Source organism: Nannobrachium achirus (genome assembly GCF_963921795.1).
Source record: "Nannobrachium achirus genome assembly, chromosome: 4".
NCBI classification, from domain to species: Eukaryota; Metazoa; Chordata; class Actinopteri; order Myctophiformes; family Myctophidae; genus Nannobrachium; species Nannobrachium achirus.
The window spans coordinates 25,545,423-25,556,842 of record NC_137813.1 but is presented as its reverse complement, the minus strand read 5'-3'; the positions used below and the strand labels follow the sequence as shown (position 1 = coordinate 25,556,842).

The following is an 11,420-nucleotide window of genomic DNA, read 5'->3' as shown; positions in this document are numbered from 1 at the left end:
AAAACACTCTTTGCGTTGATGCTTTATTGTAGAATCAGGCGATGAGTTAACCGTAAGATAGTTCATCTGAACCACGTGAACCTGGCCGAGCATCCCTATTCTGGGCATGTCATAATAGGAGAACATTAGGCGAAAATAGCAGATCTGCAGGTAGATCGTCTATTTCCGCGATTTGACTTACAACTAAACATATAGGGCTTTAGTGGTTAAAAGTAACTTGCACCTTTGTTTATTTCACAGTGGCACAAAGAGGCAGCCCTTGTCAGTAACGTCTCACCATGTTGTGTTGTGTATTTCCCGGAGTCTCCACCTCCTTCAACACAAGTAAACTCGACCCCCGTGCCCTTGGCAGACTGAAAAGACAAGATTGAGGAAAGTGTAACGAAAGGCATGCCGTTGAGATGTACAAAGTTTGATTACGCCATCAATGAATACAATGGTTAAAGATTCAAAATTCTGTACAAAAATATCCTCCTGGCTAACGTGCAATATACCAAACATTTAGCAAATTGAGCTCTCAATTTTGGGGAAATGTTTTTACATATACATGAATCCATGAACCCAGTAGCTTATTTCTTTTACTGATGACAAGGGATGGTTCACCCAAAAAAATGGAGACTTGAATTCAAGACAGTGTTTTTTGTCACATTCCTAAGGCAATCATTTGATGACCAGCAGTAGTTCCCTATGGAGACACAAAGTGCCTCCTTTGTTCTCTGTGGAGACACAAAGAGTCTCCTCAAATTATTGGCTTAGGAATGCGACAAAAACTAAAAGATATCCATCAGTTCAAGTCTGCATGGGGTGAGTAATCGATAGAGAAAAAAAAGTCACTTTGGGGGTGAACTATCCCTAAGACTACAGTTTTCCAGTACATCATCACAGCTCAGATCAATCACATAGAATGTAACATCACTTTACATTCATGGAGCCTTGCATCGGGTAAATGTCTATTTACCACTTTGAACCTGTCGTCCCTGTTTTGGACATGTCATTGACCTACACTTACATTAAACAACATGAGCTTGTAGATCTAATTTTGCCATGCGACACCATCGTACAGCTACGTATGAAAGGAGTTCTTGGCATGCAGGGCAGGACCCACCTAACAAACTGTTCCAGAAGGAGTTGTAAGTGGCACTGCCCGTCACGGCTCCCAGTTTGGCTGGGTTCCTCCTCACTGTGTGCACTGAAAACCCATTGGAGCCAGTAACCTCCACCTCCACCACATGGTAGTCACTTAACCTGGGGAGGAGAGACGTATTAGTCTGGTTTAAACGTATTTATACCAGTGGTTCTCAAACATTTTTATTTCAAGGACCCCCAGTTTGATATTGTATGATTATTTCCCCCCCTCTGGGACTGGACTTTACAATGTAAACTCCTCAGTGTTCAATTAACTCAGAGTGTAGTCAGTGTACAAATGGAACCATGTACACTCTTGAGTTACAGACCCGTAACTCCTCAAGTCCCCCACTTTGAAAACCACTGATTTGTACTATTTAGAGATTCACTGAGATAAGAAATGTAAAGGAATATACTGTAACAGTAGACTTCAGTCTAGAGTCGGACATAATAGTAATAAGTACATGAATATCGTGACTTGACTTGGATGTGTCTCAAATGACTGACTGAATGGAAAAGGAAAAAAACAGCTCTGGTATATGAGCTGCTTCATGCTTGATGCTTCATGTGTGTGTTTCAGTGCGGTTCTTATTTAGAAACTCACGCTGTGTCTGACACAATCTCTCCCTGAACGCCTGTGAAGCCGAGCGTTCCAGCTGCCATGGCCGCTGCTGCCATGGTATTAACGTTGTTAGGGGCCAGAGGGCACAGCTCAGCCACCGAGCCACTGTACAAGACCCGCCTCCCCTCTCCCTCTGTCCAGTCAGAGAGCATGTCTCCTGTCAGCCGGAAGCACGAAGGGTGTTTGGACATTCTTATGAACAAAGCCTGAAAGGGGATCATGAGAATAAAGAGAGCGAATCATGACACAGGCATGTTATTATCATCACCACTGAAACTCATTAGAATAAAGAGATCTGAATCTGACATGCTTCTGACATGTTACCTAACTCAGACTGTGCCACTCATGGTGACAAGTAAAAAGTATTCACTGTTTTCGATAGCCTAGCTGGCTCAATTGGACTTTAAGGAAACTACCAGTATTTTATCAAATAATATATTCCACGTGAGGCTGGTTGTCAAGTTTCAGATAAACCAACCAGTGCATTCAATATTGATTATCTTTTACAGTAACCATTTGCAGTCAGCTACTAAACTGTACAGTATACTATTTAGCCCTTCTGCTGAGTGTCTGCCTCACTCTGTTGATAAACAGTGTTTGTCAAATATTTTCATGTCAAGGACCCCAAAAATGATATGTATTCTGCCATGAAAACCCAATTGAAAAGATTTTGTGCCAAGGACCCCCATGGAGTAGCCTACCCTCAAAAATTTGACCCATGGTGCATGCCATGGTGGCACATTCGGTAGCACTTTCGCCTCACAGTTAGAAGGTCCAGGGTTAAGATTCCCATCGGCCCAAGTTGAATTATATTTTAGGAACATTTCATATTATTTTGTTTTTGTTAGTTTTTAGTTCTTTTTTACATTTCTGAAAATCTTTGGGAATAATGGTTACAATTAAAAAAAAAAAATCACACCCGTGTGAAGTGGAGCTGTGTGTGTGTGTGTGTGTGTGTGTGTGTGTGTGTGTGTGTGTGTGTGTGTGTGTGTGTGTGTAGATCATGTGTACCGATTTTTGTGACATTTGAAGAAAATATGTAGGAAAAGGAGCAAAAAGTGTGTTTTGGAGAAAATTCAAGATGGCGGAAAATCTATCCTGGCGCAAATGGGCGTGGCCTATATGGGGAGATGCGTCTTGACCCAAGGAATCCAGGGAAAAAAGAATTTTAATTTTCCAATCTACGGTTCAAGAGTTACGGGGCAAAACGTAAAGTGGGCCGTTATAGCGCCACCATGAGGCCGAGTGATGTAATTATTTTTCGATTCATTCTTAAAATCATTATGAATCTCCTCTCCGAGGTTTGAAACTGTAGCTCCTATGGTTTACGAGAGAAAAATACTTGAAAGTGATTTCTTGCATTGTCCCATTATAAGTCAATGGGGACAATTAAGCGTCGTTTTTTGCCGATTACGTCGGCATGGTAAGGCGGATCGGAACGAAAGGTAATAGAACACCATTCCCGGCCGAGCCGCACATTTTGATGTATATATTGCGCGAGTGGCGTAAATGGTGCGGCACTAGTTACGCGCCGAAGTCAGGCTACATACAGACACACAGACAGACACACACACAGACCCACACAGCCACGTATAGGGAGCTGCACACAGCTCCAAAAAAATGTTTTATCGGTGACACATAACATGGGCCCCGACCCATTGAAAAGGGGAAACCCTACCCTATACAGTAGCCTGCGCTATGCAGAAACAGAACGCTGCATTCACCTTCAGCGTCCCGCTGTCGTTCAGCCTCTGGATGTCCTGTCCGCCCCACAGTGCACCGCTGGGGACGTACAGAGTCCTGCCATGCTGCCTGGCAGCCTGCTGCAGCTTCTGGTTCAGTGTGGGATCAGAGAGGGCTGAGGGAGAACCCACCTGTGAGGAGAAAGTACTCAAATGTTTTACTTGAGTATAGTATCAATACTGCAATGCAGAAATACTCTGTTAGGATACGTTCACACCAAAGTATGCTTGCCAACTGATTGCATTTAAATGGGAATGGAGCAGATCTTTTGAGAATTCTGCCATTTATTTTGAAGATATCTCCAAAAATCCACTCCGTTTCCATTGAAATGCCCTTAGGGCACGGTCACACCACACTTCTACCTATGAGGGCGGATTCTGCCAATGCATTTCAATGGGAATGGAGCGGTTTGCTGCCATTTGCGGATTTCTGCAACACAAAAAAAGGCTCCATTACCACTGAAATGCATTGGCGGAAAACCTGTGTTCAGATTGAAACTCAGTGATGTCACAGCGATCCTGTGCACAATGACCGTATGTTTCAGAAGAGGCGTTTCTTACCAAGAAATGAGCCTGAGAGAGGAACTGGAGCCCAAAATCCCTTACTATCTGAGGGTGACAAACCTCTACAATGACATCACATTTCCTGTAACACAAATACTTGTTCAGTTTATGCTAAAAAACACACACACACACACACACACACACACACACACACACACACACACACACACACACACACACACACACACACACACACACACATATATATTAGGGCTGGGATGCGATTACATTTTTTAATCTAATTAATTACAGGCTCTGTGATTAATTAATCGCAATTAATCGCATTTTAATCGCACATCGATATTTGACCTGAGAAGCATTTTTTTCAAGTAAAACCCTTTTTTTTCATATATATATATATATATATATATAAAAGCAAGAAAAAACTATACAAGTTTGTGTGTGTGTGTGTGTGTGTGTGTGTGTGTGTGTACCTGTCTGTAAAGGTTGTTAGGTCACTGAGTATAAGGTCCTCTGGAACGCAACCCTTGAGTTTATTAGTATTCCTGTTCCAAACAAAGGCCAGTGACACACCTGCACCAGACCCTTCTTTTAGGATCCTCTCCACTAGGAACTGTCCTACAACACACACACACACACACACACACACACACACACACACACACACACACACACACACACACACACACACACACACACACACACACACACACACACACACACCACACACACACACACACACACACACTCTCACACACACACACACACACACACACACACACACACACACACACACACACACACACACACACACACACACACACGTCAAGGAAAGCCATGGATAGAACATCAGGTGTGATCATTATTTAAAGAAGCACGAATCAGAAAATGGATTGACAATTTCATTGATTCTGTCACTAACTAGATTAGAATGGTGGCGGTGGTGAAATATACATGCATCGTACCTAGATGCCCATATCCTACCACTCCGATCCTGAGTGTAGAAGAGCTGGTAGCCATATCCTGTCCAGAGGAAGACAGTAATCTATTACTAACCAATATACAAAATTAACCACTTTGCAGGCGTTCTTATCCAGAGCAACACAAAACCGGAATAAGCAGAGTAAGCATCAACTACAAACAACAATATAGTCATAAGTAGAGTGCAAAGAAAAATGTAGTGCCTAGAGTGAAAAGAAACCGGGGTACCAGGTAAACACTGAACCAATCATCTGACCTAAGATCTGTCCTAAGAAGAGCATTAACACATTGGCGTTACTATACTTGTGAGGACATAAACATTCAGAACGTTACTTTTGTTTACCCAGGGTTCATCAATATGTCTGTACACTGACAAATGTGTACGTGGCACATACTTTGATTATAAGACCCAATTGCTGAATATCAAGTCTCCAGGTTTTCTTCAGAATATGTATGACACTATGGCACTATGCAAGGACCCCATTAATTCTGAGAGTTACAGACTTGTTATGGACATTCAGGCATTTTCAGCATCATTACACATTAATGACATGTATTGCTCCACTCACCTTTATAGTAATTCCACGGCCCTCTGGAGTCGTCGTTCCAAACACTTGCTGTTCCCACCCTGAATGCCTACTGGCCTCCCAGTCATTGATTCTCTGACTCAAACCTGTCGGTGTGCACGGTACAAAGTTTGACTCCTGAGAATCCTGGTTAAAGATTAATTCCTGGGTCCTGTGAATTGATCACAGGCCGGTGGTCTCTTCTGAGAAAAGAATAATGTTTCACTTGCAAATGCAAAGTATTATATTATAGTTTTGTATTGTATCGTAAAGTTAAATATGTGCGAAAATAATGTCAGTGGTTTTAAAATTGTGGGTCAAGACTCATAAGTGGGGGTCACATGCAGCAAGGGGCCAGGAGCCCAGGATGACCAAAATACATGGTTTTAAGGCAAGCAATGTTTAATTTACCTGTATATATACCCGTACACATTTTTTCATTGATACTTTTGATTCTTTTAAGATTTATCTTTTGTGCTTTTTGCTTTTATGGTTAGTACAGTAGGTAGACAGGAAACAGGGAGATGGATGGGGAGTGACAGGCAGCAAAGACCGTCAGCCATCAGAGCCTAAGTGGTATGCGCCTGGACTGCTAGGCCAGCTCCATTACTTTTGATTCTTCCCTATGGAAGCTTCATGATTTCATGCCTTAAGCAAGCCTCTTGGCTTAAGACTAATGGCTGTAAAAACTAACTCTGGAATGCAACTGTGCAATGGAATTAAAGCCGAATACATCTTTTATATTTTTTTGAGAATGGCACTAATCTGTTCTTTTCAAATCTTTTTTTGCACAGAGAGTAGCAGACAGAGTCCGATGTGATTGATACTGTTACTAATTATTATTTTGTACCTGGCGCAGTGCGCACACACTAGGTATTGTTGCTTGCCCTAGCAGTTTTACTTCTTTTGAGAGTTGAACATTTTAAGTATTTGTTGTATTAAGGTGCAATGGCATTACAGCCAACATAGTGTTCACTCTTTTGTTTATTATTTTTTGAGAACTCAGAATTGCACTGTATTTTTCTGAATATTTCTTATTTTGCACTGACAGAGTAACAGATAGTAGAAGACAATGAGTTATGTAGCCTAAAGACTAAGACTAATCACAAAAGACCAAGACTAAAATATTTTTATATTTATATAGTCGACTAGATTAGACTAGACTAAAACAATTTCATAAGACTAAAACAGGACAAAGACTAAATGGTGTGTTATTCAAAAGACTAAACAAAACATCTCTGAAAAATTAACACTGAGTTAAAGTATCCAGCCCTTGTTTCAATTGGGGCTAAATGGCCTGGTATACAGTAAGTGGTCAATACAGGCTACATAACTTACATTATTAAACTGTATGCACTGATGCCATCTAGTGAACGCACTGAGCCAATACACCAGTCCAAACTGGCTTCCAACCATAGCAATTTGGCATTGTAAGGCCCAATGATGAATGTCTTTGGTATTTGGGAATACTTTGACCGATTAGGTCCATACTGTATATGGCCATTTGCATATATGGACATGCCCATATATGCACACAGATCAGGGAAGTCTTTGTTACAGTCTATAATGGGTTTGCCTCTCTGACATCACTGGCTTCACTGTGATGTCACACCAACAGAATCCCTTTATGCCCATATTGAGTTCCCTGATGTCATCAATATTAAGCCCATATCTAACAGGACTTCATATGGGAATGCCCATATATGGAGGCCACATCGGCCACATACCACACTAACAGAATCTATATATGGCCAAGATAGATGGCCAAGACATCCCATATCTGTGTGGCTGTTTCTACAGACAGGTATCTCTATGTATGGGCATAATGAATAACTGAGTAAACATGTTTGGGCTCTCACAGCATATCTCCATTATACAGTGCATGGATCTCCATATATGGGTACCAGGGGTCTCCATACATTATATGAGTAGACAGACATGGTATGGAAGACATGGCGCGACCTCACACTTTTGGGGCGAGGTCACTTGTCGCCCTGAGGCGTCTTACTAGTTAATTTACCTCCCTGGGGTCACACTGCACACCTGGGGCATGGCCACGCAAGAGCAATTTTAGTTTGTGTTTGCATTGCTCTAATTAAGTTAGGCAGTATATTTCCCTGCTTTATTGTTTTTGGAAACTTCATTTTATTTTGTTTTATTTTACGTTAAAACTCTCTCCCATTTCTCCTTTATTTGTTGTGGCCTAGAGCTGGGCCACAACAGGTATTGCATAACCAGGTTGGGCATGTATTCCCCACTTCATCATTCCCCACTTGAATGGTTCCCAAGTAGGGTGGTGTCAAACGAGGTAAAGGGTCATTCCGGGCAAGAAAGATAAAGATAATAAATATCTAAGTGGATGGGAGTGGATGGTAGCGTCCAGTGTGGACACTACCATCCACTTCAATTGAGAAATATATTTTTTATCTTTATCTTTATCTTGCCTGATGGGAATGACCCTTAACATCAATCAACATCGGAACTAGAAGCAGTGCTCTTCCGAGCACAGGTCTCCACCAGGCCAGGCGTCCTGGTGGTGCTACTGTATAATAGGCCAATGTAAAAAGGGTGGCATATGTTCTTACCTTAGACCTTTCATGGCAATCGGACACTGCATGCATGATTTGAAGCTTTGTGTTCCAAAAATGTGTTTTGCTAAAGTCTACCTGCTGGTGGCGCTATAACAGGCCAATGTGAAAAGGGTAGCATTTGTTCCTTGACCTAGTGGGAATATGTGTGGCAAATTTCACACTAATCGCAAGCTGCGTTGATGATTTGAGGCATTTTGTTCAAAACGGCCCAATCCTACAAACTTTGGAAGCCAATCTTAGCCAGTCAGGATGGAATATGCAAAATCAGACAGATCCGTGTCGATCACATGACTGTCGAGATACTGCCTACCGATTTGTAGGATTTTTGGACAAAATCTGTAAGAGTAGTGCACAGAAATGTGTTTTGCAAACATTGGCCACTAGGTGGCGCTAGAAAAGGCCCATTTGAAAAATCTAGGGCAGAGGTTCTAGATTGGCATCCAGGGAATGTGTGTGCTCACTTTGGCAGCGACCGGGCCAACGGCGACTGAGATTAGTGCACACAAACTGCGAGGACGCACGGACGCACGCACGCACGCACGCACAGACGGACGGACGCACGGACACACGGACGGACGAAGGGGAAAACATACTCTCCCCCATGCCTTCGGCTGGTGGAGACAATAATTACATGGAACCGCCCAAGAACGGATGGGAAACGGATATGAAACTTGGTGGGGAATGGACTGTATTTATACTTTTTTTTATGAAGTAGGCTTTTTCTAGCACCTTCCAACCCCAGCTGCCCCTAAGTTAGCCTGGGATCATTACCATTTTATGATCCGGTCGGGAGCAGAAACAGCCTACGTCATGTTGTAGTCATAGATGGACTACACTTTGGCTGGAAAGATCAAACCGGAAACAGTTTAACCCAAAATAATTCCCTGTGCTCAAGGGCATAATTTTAGGGACCAATGAAACCCTTGATGATGCATAGTTTTGCTTATTCTTTGAAACGTTTGGTAGGCCTATATCCATCTTTTAGTCCAACTCATAGCGACTGGCAAGACTACACTTCTCGAGCATTTAACCCATTTAGGCCTACAATTATTGAATGCTTTAACGAAATGCTTTTTAATGAAAAATAGCAGATATACAAGCTCACAGCGCGGCACCGAGTGCCGCGCTGCGAGCTTGTAGATCTGCTGTTTTTGAAAAACCGTGAAAATGTGTGCACATTTTTCAATATATATTTTTCAAAACAGACTTTTGTAACTCAAATCTCTGCTTCTGGGGGGTCCCTGGAACAACATATTTAGAGATGGGGGTCTGTGGCCGAATACATGTAATTTTGGGTGTCCTTGACATGAAAAAGTTTGAGAACAGCTGATTTAGAGGAAGGATTTAGAAGTCGGGTCAAAGATCGGGTCAAAGATATTCAAAGACTTGCACACACTTTCACGATTTTTCAAAAATAGCAGATCTACAAGCTCGCAGCGCGGCACTCGGTGCCGCGCTGTGAGCTTGTTTATCTGCTATTTTTCAATAGTTAAAGCATAAAAATAATGGTTAAAGTGGTTCAAATCTAACGCGACTCGGGCGCGTTCCAGGTATTTGAGAGATAAATAGGGATTGGGGAAACAAACAAGGGGGACCAAAACAAAGCGACGCCACTTCATCTGCCTGTTGCCGGTTTAGGCTACACCTAGACCAGATCACACGGCCCATTTAAAACTAATACCAGGCTTTCCTCTGAGTTGGAAAGTCTGGTGATGCGAGGTTACCCTATAGGCTGTCCTGAAAACTGACCTTTTGTTCAAAAAGGGAAAAGGTCAACATTACATAATAAGTGAATGTCTTTTAGAACAAGAGATGTTTTTTTACGGGCTGGGGTTATTTAAAAAAAAACTGTTGTGTGATGCTGCATCCATTGGCAAAGTAAGACAAGTTGTAGGTTGGGAATGGCTTATTGTCGGTATCAGCCAGGGGTCTGTCCCCGTTACAATGCGCTAGACCCTTGGGAGATGGATTACTGAGGTGGAGCGCCACACCTACCATCAGCTCCCAGTACTGGCCGCACGACCTGCCTCACCAAAGCCATGCTACTCATACCATACGCGCTGAGTTGGCGGTACCCAGAATCTAACCCATGACCTTGTGGTCCACAGGCGAGAGTTCTACCGACTGAGCTAACTGGACACATCATTGGCACATGATAACAAATAGTAAAAATTACTGCCACCAGGAGCACAACACAAATTGCTTCATTGTAAGCTACCTGTTTAAGACATGGACATTGGGCGATGGTGGGAACTTTCATCACAGATGCCCAATATTTTACTACAGCATGTGCTCATGAAAAAAGATACCTTATTCTTCCACTACACCCTAGCCTGGTGGCACACAGTGTCCTCAAGTTACCTTTCCAGTGTCTTACTGTACCGTGTTTTGGGGGAAACTCTCTGCTATTATGTGAGATAATCTTGGCATGGAAAAGAGTGCAGTAAATTAAAAATGTAATACAAAAATGATTCCTCAATGTACAAACAGAACATAATCGGATACCATGAATGAGAAACATTTCCCCATACATTTAGCAGGCATAGGTGCTGTTATTAGAAATGTTCATGTTCATGTCAGATATACTATCAGTAGTTCAACTTTGCACTCTATTTGATGCTGTCATCTTCCAATTGAATGGGGTCAAAGGTCTCTTTGGCTGAACATGAAAACTCAAAACATGGAACACATTGATTATCGCAGACAGTGGTGTAAAGTAACAAAGTGCATTTACTTAAGCACATACTAGTTTAGTCTTTAGTCAAACATTTTTACTCCACTACGATTATTAGAAAACTTTAGTCACTTTCTAGATTTGGATTAATATTACATAACATACATTAACCACTTCAGCTCTATTTAAACTTTAGCTTTTTGAAAATAGCTGATCTATAAGGTCACAACGTGTCACATCACAACGCTTTGTGAGCTTGTAAATGTGCTATTTTCAAATGATTTTCATACATTGTATACATTTGAAACCTGTGAAAAGGGACATTCTGCATAATGGGTATTTTAAGTATATTTTGATGCCAATACTTTAGTACGTTTACTCGTAAGTAAATTCTGGACCTTCACTTGTAACAGAGTATTTCTACATTGCAGTATTGATATTCTTAATATTTAAGGTAAAAACTGTGAGTGCTTTTACCACCACTGATCACAGAGCTATATCAGACACATCCCCTGGCCTGCAGAGAGGATTGGTCCAAAGTTCATTGTTGTCTGAACACGCCAAAGAGACACGACACTGCTCTGGCGAGAGAGA

At 41.9% G+C, this 11,420-nt stretch overlaps 1 protein-coding gene across 1 annotated transcript; it reads right to left on the bottom strand.

Annotated features, from left to right (window-relative positions):
• Positions 1-16: 16 nt before the first annotated feature.
• aspdh (aspartate dehydrogenase domain containing) lies at positions 17-5,626 on the bottom strand. Its single transcript, XM_080724404.1, has 8 exons — positions 5,565-5,626; positions 4,980-5,037; positions 4,488-4,632; positions 4,051-4,135; positions 3,472-3,621; positions 1,730-1,953; positions 1,106-1,245; positions 17-353 (listed from the first exon to the last, which is right to left on the bottom strand). Exons 2-8 carry the CDS (start codon positions 5,032-5,034, stop codon positions 316-318), a joined length of 837 nt encoding a protein of 278 aa, XP_080580530.1. The 5' UTR covers positions 5,035-5,037; positions 5,565-5,626; the 3' UTR covers positions 17-315.
• Between the last annotated feature and the right edge of the window lie 5,794 nt (positions 5,627-11,420).

What these genes read in the sequence shown, in the direction of transcription:
- aspdh (XM_080724404.1), bottom strand. Translation starts at nt 5,034, where the DNA reads ATGGCTACCAGCTCTTCTACACTCAGGATCGGAGTGGTAGGATATGGG. An exon ending in CTAACAACCTTTACAGACAG is followed by an intron (nt 4,136 to 4,487) that starts GTACACACACAC and finishes TTTGTGTTACAG; the next exon opens with GAAATGTGATGTCATTGTAG. An exon ending in GAGATTGTGTCAGACACAGC is followed by an intron (nt 1,246 to 1,729) that starts GTGAGTTTCTAA and finishes TCTCCTCCCCAG; the next exon opens with GTTAAGTGACTACCATGTGG.